Raw genomic sequence first — 20,155 nt, forward strand, 5'->3', positions numbered from 1 at the left:
GCACAATTTCACACAAATTTGTAATTGTGATCCTAAAGCTGAATATTGCCACATTTCCAGCAACTAAATATTTTAATACAGTGGGGAGAACAAGTATTTGATACACTGTTGATTTTTCAGGTTTTCCCACTTGCAAAGCATGTAGAAGACTGTAATTTTTATCATAGTTACTCTTCAACTGTGAGTGATGGAATCTAAATCAAAAATCCAGAAAAATACAATGTATGATTTTTAAATAATTAATTTCCATTTTATTGTGTGAAATAAGTATTTGATACACCAGAAAAATGAAACTTAATATTTGGTACAGAAACCTTTGTTTGCAATTACAGAGATCAGACTTTTCCTGTAGTTCTTGACCAGGTTTGCACACACTGCAGCAGGGATTTTGGCCCACTCCTCCATACAGATCTCCTCCAGAGCCTTCGGGTTTCGGGGCTGTCGCTGGGCCACACGGACTTTAAGCTCCCTCCAAAGTTTTTCTATTGGATTCAGGTCTGGAGACTGGCTAGGCCACTCCAGGACCTTAAGATGTTTCCTACGGAGCCACTCTTTAGTTGCCCTGGCTGTGTGTTTTGGGTCGTTATCATGCTGGAAGACCCAGCCACGACCCATCTTCAGTGCTCTTACTGAGGGAAGGAGGTTTTTGGCCAAAATCTCACGATACATGGCCCCATCCATCCTTCCCACAATATGGTGCAGTCGTCCTGTCCCCTTTGCAGAAAAGCATCCCCAAAGAATGATGTTTCCACTGCCATGCTTCACGGTTGGGATGGTGTTCTTGGGGTTGTACTCATCATTCTTCTTCCTCCAAACATGACGAGTGGAGTTTAAACCAAAAAGTTCTATTTTTGTCTCATCAGACCACATGACCTTCTCCCATTCCTCCTCTGGATCATTCAGATGGTCATTTGCGTTGGCTTGAGGAAGGGCACCTTGCGTGCACTGCAGGATTTCAATCCTTGACGGGGTAGAGTGTTACTGATTGTTTTCTTTGAGACTGTGGTCCCAGCTCTATTCAGGTCATTGACCATGTAGTTCTGGGCTCATTCCTCATCTTCCTCAAGATCAATGATGCTCCACGAGGTGGAGCATGGCGCTCGGTCTGGGGCATGGCGCCCCAGACCGAGGGAGATTTTCCGTTATTTTGTATTTCTTCTATTTTCTAATAATTGCACCAACTGTTGTTGCCTTCTCACCAAGCTGCTTGCCTATTGTCCTGTAGCCCATCCCAGCCTTGTGCAGGTCTACAATTTTATCCCTGATGTCCTTACACAGCTCTCTGGTCTTGGGCATTGTGGAGATGCTAAAGTCTGATTGATTGAGTGTGTGGACAGGTGTCTTTTATACAGGTAAGGAGTTCAAACAGGTGCAGTTAATACAGGTAATGAGTGGAGAACAGGAGGGCTTCTTAAAGAAGAACTAACATGTGTGAGAGCCAAAATTCTTACTGGTTGGTAGATGATCAAATACTTATTTCACACAATAAAATGGAAATTAATTATTTAAAAATCATACATTGTATTTTTCTGGATTTTTGTTTTAGATTCCATCACTCACAGTTGAAGAGTAACTATGATAAAAATTACAGTCTTCTACATGCTTTGCAAGTGGGAAAACCTGAAAAATCAACAGTGTATCAAATACTTGTTCTCCCCACTGTATATGAAATATTTATTGCTTTGCCTTCCTCACAGTCTCTGCACTATTGACCTTTAACAATAAATGTCTCAGCTGCTTAAAATAAACTTCAGGTTTGTGTATTAAGGAAAGTCAGAGTCAACTGAAAAGACAACATGTAATATCGACATGCAGAGCATGAAGGCATGAAATATCATATTCCAAATATTACATCTTTGTTTTTTAGATTTGTTTGTCCTTTTGGCTTAATTAATTCATTAGCAAATAGACCTTAGTGTCCAAATCTCTTCAATCTTCTCAAAAAGCTTCTTTTCCTTATCATTGTATAATTGTGGTTTACATTCTTCAGGACATGATACCTGATCTCACACTTGTTCACTTTGGTGTCATCAAGCCTTCATGAAAACCACCCGATACCATCGACATATAAACCAAAAGTTTGGGAGTGATGCTGCTAGAAAATAAACATAAACATTTGAGTTCTCCAGGGCTGGACTGCACAGCAGGTACCTGACATATAATTTGACATGTAACAGCTTCAACGTACAGCCACAAAAGTACACACTTTTAAAATATTTCTCACAAATTATTGACCAGTCTAGGAAACTTCATAACTTAAGGTGGAAATAATGACATTCAATACATTCCTACTGCTGTCAAAATGCCAAAGAGTTCAATTTGACCTGAACTATGTGTTAGGGTTAAAAAACAAAACAGACAAGCTCATGTCCTCAGTTTATTTAATATCACATCACAATGAACAAATTATTTCCCTAAGATATATAATTTTCTTTAATGAAGTAAATTTAATGAGTGAGACTCACAAAATGGCATTAGATGTTGTATTGCATAAAAATAATTTTAGTTTTTCAGCTTCATTTTGTTTAATAGTTAGATTTTTTGTACACAAGAGGGCAGTGTAGTGCCAGAAGGAATCGGTGTGGAAAGTTATATCAGCCTTGCTGCTGTTTGCTTTTACTTTCCTCACTTTGCTGCTGTTTGTCATCGACTGAGAGGCTTTTGACACTTAGCTTACTTATTTTTTGTAAATTAACAAGAGAAATATAAATTAATTTGTTTTACTTTGCATTTTTACTTGCACTATATTGTACACATAAATATTTGATACATTAATATAAATGTAAAAAATTGTAGCTAATATATTAGTTAATGTAAGGATTTAATTCCTTTCATTAAGGATTAAGGAAAGGTTATTGACTGAACCAAGGATATGAATTTAATGTGACAGTAATATGTATTTTTCTTTAAAAACTTCTGCTCTTTCTGAAACTCCTTCTTCCAGTTTTTACCAGTATTGCACTGCCATGTAGTATTTCTCAGACATGCATGATAGAACAAAGGCAAAAAGGTATGTTTTGATGAGGGAATAACATTATAATATGTAAATCCCCCCAAAAAGTTGATTTTACATGATACGTCACCTAAAGGTTATCATCCTATAACTCATCAAACAACCACATAAACTAAATAGACGAAGTGGGTGGAGTTGTCCAGTGTCCTTTGTTGCAGGGCCGTGCAGAGACCACTAAAGGGGCAGGTGCTCAACAAAAAAAAAGGGCACACCTAACCGCCTTCTAGGACAGAATATTAACAAAGCCTCTCAGCTTTCAGAGTTTAATAAACAATGATAAATTACAAAATTGTGAGATATACAATCAAAGCTAACAAACATCTCTATATAGAGCATAACACTATGGATAAGTAAGATATTTTATAACTAATTTCTTTCCGCAGGTCTATTTTGTTATAGGAAAGTATTGCAATATTCAAACCCGCAATTTAGCAAGATATGTAAATCAGAGCTAGACCACCAGACATATTTTGTCTTTACAAAATTACACTATTAAAAATATAAATAAGGGCACAATGCAACCTTTTAGTGACTGTAATCTATAAAAAGAGCTGCCTGTTTGCTACACTTGCAGTGGAGATGAAGATGGTCCATTAAGGAAAGCAGAGCTGCAACAAACTTTAACGTGGAACTGCAGAAAAAAAACAAAAGCAAAAATTTAATTGTTAATGCATGTCACCATGAGAAAAGCCTACTGAGTTTTGTTTAAAATTAAAAAAAAAATTTTTAAATCAAACATTTTTGACTCATGAAGTTAACTTTCTTTTTTGCAAAACAAACTTATTTGCACTTGTCAGAAATCTTTTCTTGCTACTCTACGTTTTTGTTTGTGACTCAAAGTTTTGCTTGTGATTCTTACATGATACTGTGGGCAGGACCTAAAATCACAACAAAAGATTTCTGATGTGTGCAAATAAAAGTTTGTGTTTGGTAAAAATTAGTTATTTAATTTTAAAAAAGTATTTTAAACAACTTTTTTTAAAGGAATCATTACAATTCCAAAAGTTTTGATTACAATTTTATTTTACTTAACTGAGGGTAGTTTTTTTTTTTTTTTCCTTTTTTCCATTGAATAATTGGGAAACAAATTTAACTTCATACCCTGCGAACCAGACCCTAAAAAGTCTGGGTTGAGTTTTTTTCCCCTTCATTAATGACACACATTATATCTATCATGGTAATTCAGGGTGAGTTATTTTTAATTCTAAATGAATATCCTTGTTGGACTTTTATTTAAGTGCTATGTTTACCTAAAGCTAGAATAAATGCGATGTACATTATGCAGCAAAGGAAATTAGAAGATCTGACGTATATCCATTATGGAGATGATACGTTTTGGACGGGCGATGTGCCTCGTACACAGGGAAGCTTTTTTGTTATCTAGCTTTGCTAGCAAAGTCGTTAGCTAGCAGCTAGCTAATAGCACAACAACAACAGCCTAATGTCTGTATGATAAAAATACAGAATCGATAGATAAGAACAGTTTTTCCTCACCTGGCTGTCTCCTCCCACTCAGTCATTCTACCTGAGTGAAGTTGGCCCCCCCACCTTCTTCAAATCAGACAAAATTGGTGTCAAACGTTTGTGCTACGTTTGTGCTGGTTTGTGCAGCAAAAATTTTCGTTTGTGCCGCTATCATTTTAAAGATATAAAGAGATGTTTCTAGAGGTCATCCAAGGTCAACCAGCCCCCCCATCTTCTTCAAATCAGGCAAAATGGGTGTCAATCAACTCGGCTACGTTTGTGCTGGTTTGTGCAGCAAAAATTTTCGTTTGTGCTGCTTTGGCTTTGAAGATATTAATGAAAGTGTAAAGGTCAAAAGGTCAACCAGCCCCCCCACTTTCTTCAAATCGGACAAAATTGGTGTCAAACGTTTGTGCTACGTTTGTGCTGGTTTGTGCAGCAAAAATTTTCGTTTGTGCCGCTATCATTTTAAAGATATAAAGAGATGTTTCTAGAGGTCATCCAAGGTCAACCAGCCCCCCCACCTTCTTCAAATCAGGCAAAATGGGTGTCAATCAACTCGGCTACGTTTGTGCTGGTTTGTGCAGCAAAAATTTTCGTTTGTGCTGCTTTGGCTTTGAAGATATTAAAAGAAAAGTTTCTAGAGGTCATCCAAGGTCAATGAACACCTGTTCATGGTGAAAACTGTGAATTTCATTTAAATATATATAACCTATGAACATGAATAATTAAATTTGAACCTGGAAGAAATTCATTTCATACTAGGTCTTATTTAGAATGAACAGGTAGGTACAACCATAGACATAATATAAGAATAGACCCTCATGGACCGCTCTCGCCTATTGCCGCTGACAAGATTTAGGGCAGCCATCTTGGAGCGGTACTCCACTCCACTCAGCGTTATGTGTCTGGCAGGCACATAACATAATGTATTTAATCGATCATAACACACTTTTTTGTTGCTGGAAACCTTATTCAAACATCTATCAAAGCTACATTTATAAACAATTGTATTTTTTAAATATTTTTTTATTTCCATTGATACATAGTTCAGCCTATTTAAATATGCTTATTGGGGAAAACAATAGAATAGGAATAGAATATTCTGATGTTGATGCATTATGAGCATTTTACAAACCACACAGCCGTTCATAATTTATTTAATAAATTATTTAGTAATAGCAATACATATTCATATGACTATACAAACACAAATAAAAATGATTAATAATGACGCAAATAAATAATGATTAATAGGGTCTAACCCTACCCTACTCTTATATTATGTGTATGGGTACAACACCTCTCAAAACAATCTCGGTGACCTGTATCGTAGCTTCTGATCACTAGAGGGTGCTATTAGACAAACTGTACATTTGAAATACAAAAAATAAGAATAAAACCAAATGTGCTTGGCATCTACTCAGCCATTTTGAGCTTAATGTTATGATCAAGAGCAATCATCAACACTTCTTTTTCTCTGAACATAATACTAAGATGACAGGGTGTTATGTTAGTTGATAAAGGTCTTTCAACATGGATTACACCAAAAATACCATTTACTGTATCAGAAGGGCAACTTTCAGTGCTTGGTGACATAAAACATAAAGGTTTAATGTAGTGTTCTTTAAACAAATTAATCTTTTATTGTAGAATGTTGTTGAATATTATGTGCTATGAATTGTAAAGCCAGATAATCAAGATAAATAAAAGTCACTTGTAAACAATTGTGATCATGAGTTTGTTATAATGAGATAAGTGAAGCTTCCCTGATTTAAGGTTTCAATAATGTTTTCAAAGCAAACCATTGACATCAAAAAGTTTAAATTTAAATTTTTATCTTCAAAGCCATAGCAAAACAGCACAAAAATAATCAGGTTGATTGACACCCATTTTGTCTGATTTGAAGAAAGTGGGGGGGGCTGGTTGACCTTTTGACCTTTACACTTTCATTAATATCTTCAAAGCCAAAGCAGCACAAACGAAAATTTTTGCTGCACAAACCAGCACAAACGTAGCCGAGTTGATTGACACCCATTTTGCCTGATTTGAAGAAGGTGGGGGGGCTGGTTGACCTTGGATGACCTCTAGAAACATCTCTTTATATCTTTAAAATGATAGCGGCACAAACGAAAATTTTTGCTGCACAAACCAGCACAAACGTAGCACAAACGTTTGACACCAATTTTGTCCGATTTGAAGAAAGTGGGGGGGCTGGTTGACCTTTTGACCTTTACACTTTCATTAATATCTTCAAAGCCAAAGCAGCACAAACGAAAATTTTTGCTGCACAAACCAGCACAAACGTAGCCGAGTTGATTGACACCCATTTTGCCTGATTTGAAGAAGGTGGGGGGGCTGGTTGACCTTGGATGACCTCTAGAAACATCTCTTTATATCTTTAAAATGATAGCGGCACAAATGAAAATTTTTGCTGCACAAACCAGCACAAACGTAGCACAAACGTTTGACACCAATTTTGTCTGATTTGAAGAAGGTGGGGGGGCCAACTTCACTCAGGTAGTCATTCTTCAGAGAAAGGCGGACGCAGAGGCCTGTCAGTGTCTGTTGTATTTCATTACCTCTGCTTAAACCGCTACTCCGTGCTGAAGCAGAAACGATACGTTCAACGTTTTCCGTTATCTGACAAGTAGCAAGTCTGCTCCACTTTATTCACCAAAAACGTTTTTTTTTTTAAATATAATTCACCAAAAACTGTTCTGTAATCTGATTGTTCGCTATGCTGAGCTCCAGTTAGCCGCCTTATCTCACGAGAGGCAACTGCGTCATGCGTCACGGGCAAAAGGTCAAAGGTAACAAGGTGACCGGCTTATTATGTTGTACAAAAAAAAACAAAAACAAAAAAGCAAATAATTTTAGTACATGTTTATATGTGTCAGAAGAGGGCTTAGGAAATATAATAGCAAAAAAATAAAATAAAACAGAAATAAATAAATAAATAAATGATAATTTGATCAAAAGGGCACTTGGGGGCAAGGAGCAAAAAGGGCATGTGCTCAAGCACCCCCAGCTCCCCCCTCTACACGTGCCTGGTGAAGCATCCTCTGTTTTGTTTTACAATATCAAAAATCTTTTGGAACATGTCTTTGATAGGAACAGGGTCTTAAGAATGATAAGGGTTTATAACATGGTATCTGTTCCCACATTTCTCCAGAAGCTCCTTTCCCTCTCTGATGATGTAATTCTCTACAGGGACGTCATTGATCCAGTCTCCCCTGGTAAACAGAACCATGCAGTGTCTCCACACTCTCTCTGTTAGTGGCTTCATGATCTCCACCAGAGCTTTGAGATCTTTCTCTGTGAAAGATCTGATGATGGGAACAAGCAGGAGAAAAACATGAGGTCCAGGAGAACACATGGAGACACTGTGGAGAACTTCATCTTTGATCCAGTCAGGTGGTGTTGGGTCTGAGAACCAGCCTGGAGTTTCAACAACTGAGACTTTTACTCCATCAAAGTTTCCTTCATGTTTCACACAAGTTGCAGATTTATCATCTTGGTAATTCTGAAATCATAAAAAACAAAACTAATAAATCTAATTTTGAACATGCTTTACTCACTGAACACACATAGTCTATATTAGACTGTATGACATGTTGGTTAGTCTGCATGTTGTTACCTTTTTTAACCAAGCTTTTTGAAAGGTTATGCAAAACTGATTCTTGAAAAGAATCATGTTTCCAGCCATACTTTTCCCTGAACATTTCTGGCCAACAAGAACAATCCTGATGTCAGTGATTGGATGTATCTCACCTGCAAAACAAACAAAAATTATCGTAATGTTTTTAATCCTAAGACATTCATACTATATGACTATACCATAAAATACATCAATTATTGCTTACCTCCAATCAGCTCTTTCAGGACTCTTGACTTTCTCTGATTGATCTTCTTCAACATTTCGGCCATCTTGTCTCCAGTCTCTCTCTTGGTTTCTAGCTCTGCTGCTCGGTCCAGCTCCACTTCATAGTAAGGATCTTCATTTCCTGCCCACATCTCTTCAATCTTCTCCAGTAGTTCCTTTACCTGAGTCTTATCTCTGTGGTCCTTGTTGTTCAGGACATGATACCTGTTCTCACACTTGTTCACTATCCACTGCAGACCTTCATCACTCTCTATTCGCTCCTCTACAGTCTTCACTTCTAACCAGTCACCCACAGTAAACAGAACCAGTGTGTGTTTCCACATTTCTTCTCTAAACAGACTCATATGTTCCTGAACTGATCTCAGATGTGATGCACTCATAGCAGTCGTCAGATCAATAACCAGCAGCACAGCATGTGGTCCTGGAGGACACAGATTCACACTGTTCTCTATTTCCAGTTTATCCATCTCACTGGTTTCCTGAAGGGTGTTGAAGCAGAACCAACCAGGAGAATCGACCACTGTGAGCCGCCTTCCTTCAACCACACCGTGGCTGATTTCACTGTGGGTTGTTCTTCCACTAGATTTAGAAACATAAAAGTCATTTTTTTCTAGTATGGTGTTTCCTGTTGAGCTCTTGCCAGCCAATAATCCTCCAATCATCACTATTCTCAAGTGGTTTGGAAGGACTTTTCCACCTAAACCAACAAAACAAAAAATGGAAAAATTATTCAGCTTCAATTTAAAAGAAGCTTTGCACATACGCTTTATTTAGAGTAGGAGTCATTACACAGGAAATAAATGAATGAAGCAGTTGCAAAAGTGAAAAAAGCTATTTTTTAAATTTATTTTTTATTAAGACTGCTGCTCGTCTTCTGTGTTACACATAACAAAAACTGATTAAGCAGGTCAACATCGCTTAGAAAGGGAGCAGAATGAGAAGATAAAAGCAGAACTCGTGCTACAATCTTTACTTTACTTGGCATCAGCCATAAGGTGAGCTAAGTGGGCCCAGTGCTGAGCAGTGATGTCATAAAACTGAAGGGTTTTGATTCAGTCCAGGAACTAGAAAACGGACCTGAGTGATGCACAGCAGGGAAAATGTGTTTATTGCAACACAAACATTTACTAGGAGAATTTGATCTGTGCAAGTAAAAGCTGAAGCAGGACTGATTTGACATTTGAAGTGAACAATTTAAATAAGTTAAAACTCTTTATGTAGACAATAAGATCTATCATTTGTTATGAGGTTATGCTATTTTAGCTTTTTTATTGATCAACTTTCTATTCAAACTGTTATTTTTCACACACATCAGTTTGCTACTATATTTTAATTTTAGAGTTTACTCATTTCAAATATTCACTAATAATATAACGTTTTGCAGCATTAATCAGTTTTAGACATATGTCTGTTGCTGTTCATAGGCTGTTGATAGCAGCTCAGTTTCTGTGTCATGTTTTATAAAATTAAATAGGAGAGAAAAAAGATTGAAGCAACTGGCTGAAGTGATCAGTAAAACTATTGGTTCTAAATTACTTGATAGCTCCATATCTCTTCATTTTTAGGTATTAGAATCAAACACTATCACATTTACTTTACAAAGAAAAAACATCTAAGAGCAAAGTTTTTACTTTCATACATATTATGTGCAAATTCTAGAAGAATCACACAGATCTCGGTGAGCTCTAAACAAAAACAGATCATTTTTAATATAGACTGAAAGAGAACAAACTCAACAAACATAAAAGAATAAAAAGAGGCAACAGATGCTGCCCAGGGTCTTGGATGTTTGGAGCGAACAAGTCTTTACCTCTAAAAGAGTCTTTCCCAAAAGACTCAAAGACAGTATCTGATTTCTAGATGTTACAGGTCCCGGGTGTCAGAACTGCTGTAACAGAGTTGACACAATCTGAAGAGGAAATAAACAAGGAGTCAGCAATGACGACCACTGTTGCTGTTAACATCCAGATTGTATTTTTATTCGCTGACTTGTATTAGTAAACCATCTGAGTTGAAATACAAGGAAATGACTAAAAGAAAGGGCTAAACCTCTGATTATAACTGTGGTAACTCTAAAATCAAACAATGAATATTATTCTTTGCACTTTTAAAAAGTAAACTTTTAACCCACTTTGAACCTCTTACTGTATTACCTGAATTTGGCCTACAATACAACCCATATTTTGGGAAAAGGACACTCAATTTGCTTTAACAGCCAACAATAAAAAGAACAGATCAAATAACACGTATTTAACATGGAGATGTTGGGACATAACGGTCCTCCATGGAGACGTTAAGATCCAACGGCCCTCCATGGAGACGTTAACATCCAGATTGTATTTGAGACAAACCGGAAGTCCATCCCAAAACTAACCTGGAAGCAACACCCCCCCCCAAACAAAGGTTCTGCGTCGCCATTACCGCTCCTGTCCCCTTCCCCGAAAAGCACTATAAATAAAGACAGATGAACATGCAAAATGAGCTGTAAATAATAGAAAAAAAAACAACAAAATACTGTGGTGCCATTTTTAGGTGCACCACATAGATACTGATTTCTGAATCAATATTTAGAAAATACTGATAGATTTACTGATATACAAAATATAACTTTTTAGCTTGAGTTCTCCATTTGATGATAAAGTAACAGTATGTTATTAAATCAAACAAAAAAGTCTAGAAACCTTCTCAAGTCTCAGGTTGAGCAACAAGCAAATCAAGAGACATTATGAGATAGAGGCAAGAACAACATATACATTTGAATAATGTAATATGTTGAATCTCTCTATACTATCACAGTTTTAATTCTGTGATTTCTCTGTATTTATAACGATAACGAGACTTTCTCTGCCAGCTGGACTTTGAATCTAGTCTGAATTGACCTGCTGATGTAAATGGGAAGTAAAAAGTTTCACATCTGAAGACAAACTTAAACATCAGGGAGGCTCAAATTAACATCTGGTCTTCATGTAGAATGTTTTAATACTAGTAATTGATATTCAGGGAGTTTAGTTTATAAATTATAATGAATGTTACTCAGATCTCCAAGAACAAACACTGAAATATTTATGAACTTTAATTCCAGTTTTAAGGTAAAGTAAGGTAATTTTAATTACAAGGCACATTTTCAGCAACAAGGCATTTCAAAGTGCTTTACATGAATTAGAGAAAATACAAACAAAACAAAACAATAAACAGAAGAAAAGCAAAAATAAAAACAAAAGTTATAATCTAATATGAGTTTCTCTAGATCTTAGGAGTGAAGTATAAAACTTCTCTGGATAATTTTAGTTTTAAGAGTTTCTATCAAACTAAAAGAGATTCTTGATCTCATTTGTTCCTTACATGGTTATGTCATCACTGATAATAAGATTTAAAACAATGACATTAAAGCTTAAATATCCAAACTAAATTCTTTAGTTAGAAAAATTCACTCTGAATACAAGCAGATTGATCGTAGCTCTAAAGCTAATCTCAGAACCAGTTTATATTTACTGCTTTGTCTTTAAAAAAATATTCATTTAAACCTTTAATGATCTAATATTTCTGTCTAATAAACTTCTTAAACTTTATTAAGCTTTGCAGAACACATGATGAGTTCTTCAAATAAATCTTCCAGTAGGTTACAGGAAAACTTAATGTGTAGGTAATAATTAATGAATAAGTAATAATTTTACTGTTTAATCAATTTACTACATTTCCTCTCCAACGCTGCTTTGTCTTTAAAAATACATTCATTTAACCCTTTAATGATCTAATATTTCTGTCTAATAAACTTCTTAAACTTTAATTAAGCTTTGCAGAAAACATGATGATGAGTTTTTTAAATAAATCTTCCAATAGGTTACATGAGAACTTAATGCATAAGTAATAATTAATGAATAAGTAATAATTTTACTGTTTAATCAACTATTTACTACATTTCCTCTCAAACGCTGGTTTAGTAAAACAAAATAAACCTTTGCAAATATTAACAATGTACAAAAAGGTTGGATTAGATCTATATAAGCATGATGAAAACTAGTTAAAATATTTAAGTGTTAATATTTATTGAAATACCTAAAATGTTTTTATATCAGAAAATAATTTGAAACCTTTTGGTGATATTTTAGAAACTCATTTAAGCTGATACTTTGTTCTTTTACTGAATTTGTATGTTGGCTTTATTTCAGAACTTTCATCACAGTTTTCCATATAAGTGTTTGAGGAACAAATGCTGCCGATCCCAGAGCTGATCTCTGACTCTCTCACTTTGTTATTCAGCCACTCAGCAACTTGGTCATGTCCTCGTCGTCTCTGTTTCTCTGAAATGCTCCCATATTCTGAGGCAACATCTCCACTCACTGAAACAGACATTGAAGTGTTATTAAAGTTAACAAAAACTGTAAAGTCAACATTAATTTATTATTATATAAAACTTACTATCAGGAATGTAACGGTCATCTTTGCTCTCTGCTGTTCTCACATGAGGTTCTGTTGGTTTTTCTGGTTCCTTTGATAAAGCTTTCATCACTCTCTCTATCAGCTCCTGTTCTCTTCTTTTCCATTCTTGTTCTGTAAGGAAACTGAGAAATGTTTCTTTTCTGTCTTCAACTGAGAAGCATTCTTTGTTTTGTTTTACCATATCAATAATTTTTTGGAACAGTTCTTCAACATGATCAGGATAATCAGAAACATAGTCTTTTATAACATGGTATCTGTTCCCACATTTCTCCAGAAGCTCCTGGAGCTCCTTTCCCTCTCTGATGATGTAATTCTCTACAGGGACGTCATTGATCCAGTTTCCCCAGGTAAAAACCACCATGCAGTGTCTCCACACTCTCTCTGTTAATGGCTTCATGATCTCCACCAGAGCTTTGAGATCTTTCTCTGTGAAAGATCTGAGGATGGGAACAAGCAGGAGAAAAACATGAGGTCCAGGAGAACACATGGAGACACTGTGGAGAACTTCATCTTTGATCCAGTCAGGTGGTGTTGGGTCTGAGAACCAGCCTGGAGTTTCAACAACTGAGACTTTTACTCCATCAAAGTTTCCTTCATGTTTCACACAAGTTGAAGTTTCTCTCTGATCGTGGTAGGTCTGAAATCATAAAAATCAAACAAAAAGTACTTTACTCACTGCTACAGCCTGGATTTTAGATTGTATAAAAACTTTTTGCTTAGTCAGCATATTTTTACCTTTTTCAACCAAGCTCTGTGGAAAGTTTTGATAAACTGACTTTTGAACAGGATCATGTTTCCAGCTAAACTTTTCCCTGAACATTTCTGGCCAACAAGAACAATCCTGATGTCAGTGATTGGATGTTTCTCACCTGTAAAATAAACAAAAATTACAGTAAATATGATCCTAAAACATTTATGTTACATGACTTTGTCAGAAAATATGTCCTATTTATTTCTTACCTCCAATCAGCTCTTTCAGGACTCTTGACTTTCTCTCATTGATCGTCTTCAACCTTCTGACCATCTTGTCTCCAGTCTCTCTCTTGGTTTCTAGCTCTGCTGCTCGGTCCAGCTCCACTTCATAGTAAGGATCTTCATTTCCTGCCCACATCTCTTCAATCTTCTCCAGTAGTTCCTTTACCTGAGTCTTATCACTGTGGTCCTTGTTGTTCAGGACATGATACCTGTTCTCACACTTGTTCACTATCCACTGCAGACCTTCCTCACTCTCTATTCGCTCCTCTACAGTCTTCACTCCTAACCAGTCTCCATAGGTAAACAGAACAAGTGTGTGTTTCCAGATTTCTTCTCTAAACAGACTCATGTGTTCCTGAACAGATCTCAGATATGATTCATCAATGTTGATCATCACAGGAACAACCAGCAGCACAGCATGTGGTCCTGGAGGACACAGATTCACACTGTTCTCTATTTCCAGTTTATCCATCTCACTGGTTTCCTGAAGGGTGTTGATGTAAAACCAACCAGGAGAATCGACCACTGTCAGCCGCCTTCCTTCAACCAGACCATGACTGATTTCACTGTGGGTTGTTCTTCTGTCATAGTTTTCATTAACATTAAACACATTTTTTCCTAGAATGATGTTTCCTGTTGAGCTTTTGCCAGTCCATGATTCTCCAATCATCACTATTCTTAAATGGTCTGAAGAGACTTTTCCACCTAAACCAACAAAACAGAAAAATAACAACAAATTATTCACTTCGCTCAAATTAAAAAAGTTTGCAATTCAGATTTATTTAGAACAGTGTAATTTTACAAAGAAAATAGATGAATCAAACAGTTGCAAAGCTTAAACAACTGCAAATTATTGGTAGCTAAGAGAAAAATACTCTGGAAGTGAATCTATTGCATTTATATAATTAGGTTATTTAGATCATTTTAAGTAACTCCTGTATCTACCTTTACTTTAAGGTGCCAGTGAACTGTAAAAAGATTTAGTAAAAGAAAGCAAAAGTGATTTTTTTACACAGTATTTCATCTATTTTCTCTAGCTCTATGTTGGTTTTCTGTTTCTGTAAACTTTCCGTGGAAAGAATCAAAGTTTTGGTTGTGTTTTACCAAGAGATAATAAAAAAGAGATAATAAAATTATTTTGTGTCTTAAGTTTGATTTGACATTCCTTTTCTTCAAGTAATACTCAAACATTTTACAAAAGCAAAACTTTAACGATTTTTGCTGTGGGTTATGTGTGATTTTCTGACAGAAGATATGAATCCTGAAATATTTACTTCCTTCAACATATAACATCATGTTGAAGTAAATTTTATTCTAGCTCAAATTTGCCAGGGTCGGACCCAGTGTGTTTGCATGGAGGTACAAGACAAAAACAATTAAACAAAAAGAAAACATTAAACTCAATGCTCTAATTTGTTGTTAATATGTATTTAATATTCATACTAAGCAATAATATTAATTGAGCCACAGAGCCAAGGAGCATCTTGTGACTCTGGAGCTTCAGGTTGCAAATATCCTGATCTGGCAAAGGAAAACTTGGTAAGGATTTAGGATTCTTTGTTTGTTTTCTAGTCAATTTAATTCCTTTGTTGTCTTGTCTACCGTTTGACTGATCCCAGCTGTGTCCTGCTTCTTTGTCTAAGTTGTCTTTGTCTTTGCTTTTGCTGTTTGTCAATGCTGCCTGTGTTTAGTTCCCTGCCTTTTAATTCACCTGTGCTGCCTGGTTTTTCTGTTAACTTGTGAGAGCTTTGATTAAATCATCCCTTTTCACACCAAAACCTGGTTCCTCCATATCCATCCATCCTCACCACCAACTACCGCATTTCATGACAGCATCTCAATTCTGGTGAAGATTAATGTTTAATTTATTGTTCATGTAAAACTTTGAAGATAAAAAAATGTAATTGGTCCAAGTGAACAATTTCTTGAGTTTCTGTGCCAAAAAATATAATCTCGAAAAAAGATTTAGCATTATCTATTCACTCAGAGGAATCATCTCAGAAGTGAGGGGAAAATATTTTTCACAGTTCAACTGAGTGATTTATTGTCTTTTTACTTTCAATGATTCCTCTCTTTATAGTGCACTGTAAAAAAAATCTGATTCATTATAAAATACAGGTATCTGTAGTTGGCAGAGATTTGCAGAATAAATACAAATTCTGGCAACCAGATATTTTACCGTAAATTAGTATGTTTTTTTTTTTGTTGTTGTTTTTTTCATAGTGTGGCTAAGAACACACAAAATCACTAAAAGTCACAGTACAACTGAGGGGATCAAACTTAAATTAGTAGTTTGTATATAGTTATGATATAGTTAAGTAATTTCAGTAGTTTAATAGTTTTTTAAACTACGTATTAACAAAATCTAAAGGTTTATCTGCCAAACTCTGGTTGACATGATGTAATTACCCACAAACATCTACAGGATAAGCAGCACTGTAGCTTATTATAAATAAATAAACTTGTAACCTACCTTCAATCTGTAGCTTCAGTTTGTTTCTTTGTTTCTGGACTTGATCAAACCTTTTTGAGGCTCTTTCAGTCAAATCTCTCATTTCTTTTCTCAGAGTTTCTCCTTGACTTCTGTCAACAGAACAGTGTCTGAATCCATTGTTTGCAATCAGGGTCTCAATTTTCTCTAAAAGCTTCTTGACTTGATCTCTATCTTCTCTGTTACTGATGTTGAGAAAATGTTTTCTGTTTCCACATTGTTGAAGAATCCACTGCAAGACTGGATTTCTTCTGATTTTAGATTCTATCTTTTTATCACTACATGGAGAAACAGCAGTGAACATAACAATGGTGTAAATGAAAACATCTGCATTAAAAAGTTCCAAGTGCTGCTTTAGTGATGATTTGATAAGCTGAGATAAATGTGAATCCACAGGAATGACCAGCAGAAAGACATGAGGTCCTGGGGGACACAGATGGACACTGTTCTGGATTTCTAGCTGATCCAGTTTTGGGGTGTCTTCTCGTGGATAACCCCACCTCCATCCTGGAGTATCAACCACTGTGACTCGTCTGCTGAACACTTCCTGCTGCCTCGCTTCACTCTGAGCTGTTCTTCTGCTCGTGTCAAAAACATTTTGACCCAGGATGAAGTTTCCAGCTGAACTTTTACCACTGGGACGGCTATTATATCTTCCTCCAATCAACACAATCCTCAACTCTGTAGCAGGATGGCTTTGTGCTGTAAGGAGAAGGGTTCATAAGAATGCAGTTCAGAAACATTTACTTTGTTTATACCAGCACAAAATATACATTCTAAGTCAACTGTATATTCCTATTGGAACACTTTTCTAATGAAGTAAATATCAATAACATTTATACACACACAATTACATTTAAAATAAACCTAAAACAAATATAACTTAAAATGGCGAGGGAGACATTGTGTCCAACTCCCATCTCTTACATAAAGTCAATTGTCTTTGAACTCAACATATTCAAATTAAAGTTTATAAAAGCATAATCCAAGATAGGGCAACGTTTACAGAAGGTTTTATGAAAAAGACAACTAACCTGAATTGTAAATATCAGCTGAAGCAGCCATTTCATTAACTTCAATTTTCCGACGTTTCTGCTTGTTTGTTCTCACAAAACCTGTTCCTGATCGAAAGTAAAGAGCGCAAAGGTGGATGTTGTTGATGGGTGATAAAGTCAAACACGGTCAGCGATCGCCATCTGCTGGAGGAATAGAATCACTGCATTTCATCGCTGATATTTAAAACATCAGTTGACTAAAGTGCTTCACAATTTACAGTAACCACTGCAAAACAAAATATTAATGAAAAAACTATATTACAATAGATAAAAATAACTATATAACAATATAACTGAAACTTAACAAATCAATAAACATTTTTTTTACTCATTAGAAGAATTTACATTGCTGAAGCATTTCATAGCAATTTGAAATTTGAACTGAAAGAAAAGTAACAACTCTTTATGTAGACGAAATGATTTATTTATCGTGAGGTTCTGCTACTTTAGCTGCTCCTGTCACTTTGTTGTTGATCAAATTTCTATTCAAACTCTCACAGTCTGTGTCATTTTTTACACATCAGTTTCCTGCTTTAAATGTTTTAAAATTTAGAGTTTAAAATTTTCACTGATAATATTAGAACTTTTTTGCAGCATAAATCAGAGTTTTAGACTCAGGGCTATTGCTACTCAAAGACCCTAATGTTTGAAATAGCAGCTTCTTCTCTGCCATGTTTTATATAATTTCTTATTAGACAATCTATCAGAAGGAGACAAAAAGGACCGAAACAATTGACTGAAGTGACCAGCAAAACTATTGGGACTAAATTACCTGATACAGCAAAATCATTTTTAACAAGAGGTAGAAAAAGAAAAATACATTCTCACCTCTGATACTGGTGAGTCTGAGCTGCCATCATCTAGAAAGATTTTCAGACAGCTGAAAGCAAAAAGGAAAAGCTCTTTGATTACTCAGGACATTTTGATTTAAAGTGATTGAATGTGATTGTTGTTATTTTAGTGCGATGGTTTCAGTGGGTATTTATACTGAAGAACATAAATATTAATAACAGATCAAACATTAAGATCCACATCCCTTCTTTATGAGGAATCAGAAAGAAACAATATCACATTTATTTAAAATAAATGAAAACAAACATATATGACCAAGCAATCTTATTTATTTTTCATTTTAGACACACATATATGGGAGAATCACAAAGACAGACAAAATGGCTAATATAGACAATTGGAGAACAAAGTTACAAGACATGAAGGAATGAAAAGAGGCAACAGCTGATGTCCAGCAAACTTAGATGTTTTAAGGGTAGAGTATTTGTACCAGATCTCTAGATAATACCTGATAAAACAAATGCAACTTTCTAGATTGATAATCAAGAGATCAATTGATGATGAAGAGACACAATCTGGTTCAAAGTCAGAAAGAAAAGTCTAGAAACCTCATCAGGTTGTTGCTCTATTGGGAAATGTAGAACAACAAGCAAATTAGGAGACATTATGAGGTGTTGGCAAGAACATCATATTTATTGCTGCTGAAATGTGCTATACAAATAAAATGTGATTGATTGATTTGAAATTGTGACAGAATAAACATCTAAAATGCTTTCAGACACAATTTTTCTGCACTCACACAGATGTAATGGTCTGATTTAAGGCCATTAAATGTATTTATAACAAGACATTCTCAGCTAGCTGGAATTTGAACCTGACTGTCTGGATTGACCTGCTGGAATAAATGGGAAGTCAAAAGTGTCACAAAAAGACTAAAATCTGAAAAATCTCTAGTTAGAAAAACTCACTCAAAGTCCCACCTCAAGAATATTGAAACATCTTAAATGTAAAGAAATAGCTCCTCCTTCCTGCTTCATTAAAAAAGCAAAACAAAAAAAAAAACACTTTACTGTTTAACATTTAAATGCCGTGTAACTTCCAGAAATTAATGTTTTAAGCATTTGAGCAACACACTCTGATATGGCGAAATGAAAATCTAGCAGAAGGTACAAAGCATAACTAAAGCAAAGTATACAGTGTGAAGCTTATGCATTGATGGAGAAGACTCTTATGTAACCAATAACAAATTAAAAATAGATGTTATTGTTGATTCACTCTTGAATACAGTTCAAGCAACTATTTATTATTTACCCTCCAAATTTGGTTCAGTAAATAAACATTTATTTAATTTAATTATTTTTTTTTACCTTCATTTGTTATTAGTTTGTTTTGATCTATTATATCTCATAGTTTCAACTTTAAACTTTTTAAATGGCTATAAACATTGTTTTTCATTTAATGTTTCCTCTGTCCACCATAACACAAGGGGGCGCTTTTTGTAGTCTGAAGGGACAACTGGGTATTTTTGGACATCTGGAAAAAGTGGTGCATGAGGTACGGAAGAGGATTAGGGCCAAAAACATAATAATTCAGACTTTAATCTCAGAATTCTGACTTTTTGTGGGTATTCTTTCAACAATTAGCACTTATTTTATCTCTACACATTTGAATGGATTCAGTTCACATGTGTGAACGGAAAAGGATTAGAGCCACGGCAAAAAAGAAAAAACAGAGAAAAAAACAACAATCTGGGATAAAAAGTCAGAACAGATTAGTCAAACTTTTATCCAGTGCTCGCTTTGAATGCTGGGAGATGCAGTTCATTTGGCTCCCTGGTGAAATTGGAGTCCAACAGGAATAAACCACAAACTTGTTTTGATATTAGATTATAACTTTTCATCACAATATGGAGCGACTGCAGTGAAATGTGTGACTGAAAACATTGAAGCTGAAAAGTTCTCCAAGTTATAGTTTATGACAGAGAGGGGAGCTTTGTAAAGAAATGTGTTGGGGTTGTTATCGTTGACCTTTGTACTGTA

The 20,155-nt window shown here is 35.4% G+C and overlaps 1 protein-coding gene across 1 annotated transcript in view; it reads right to left on the minus strand.

Moving 5' to 3' along the window:
- The window catches only part of LOC106911543 (GTPase IMAP family member 8-like), an 83,556-nt gene extending 66,139 nt beyond the window's left edge, over window positions 1-17,417 (minus strand). Inside the window, exons 1-6 of the mRNA XM_088008285.1 lie at window positions 17,304-17,417; window positions 16,252-16,971; window positions 13,764-14,483; window positions 13,539-13,672; window positions 12,783-13,440; window positions 12,104-12,703 (exon numbers count right to left, since the gene is read on the minus strand). Of these exons, the coding sequence (XP_087864411.1) occupies window positions 12,477-12,703; window positions 12,783-13,440; window positions 13,539-13,672; window positions 13,764-14,483; window positions 16,252-16,971; window positions 17,304-17,334 (2,490 nt within the window). The 5' untranslated portion in view covers window positions 17,335-17,417 and the 3' untranslated portion in view covers window positions 12,104-12,476. The remainder of the gene's footprint in view (window positions 1-12,103; window positions 12,704-12,782; window positions 13,441-13,538; window positions 13,673-13,763; window positions 14,484-16,251; window positions 16,972-17,303) is intronic.
- Between the last annotated feature and the right edge of the window lie 2,738 nt (window positions 17,418-20,155).

This window comes from Poecilia mexicana, unplaced genomic scaffold (genome assembly GCF_051168715.1).
Source record: "Poecilia mexicana isolate PSO_F unplaced genomic scaffold, ASM5116871v1 scaffold_8, whole genome shotgun sequence".
NCBI lineage: Eukaryota > Metazoa > Chordata > Actinopteri > Cyprinodontiformes > Poeciliidae > Poecilia > Poecilia mexicana.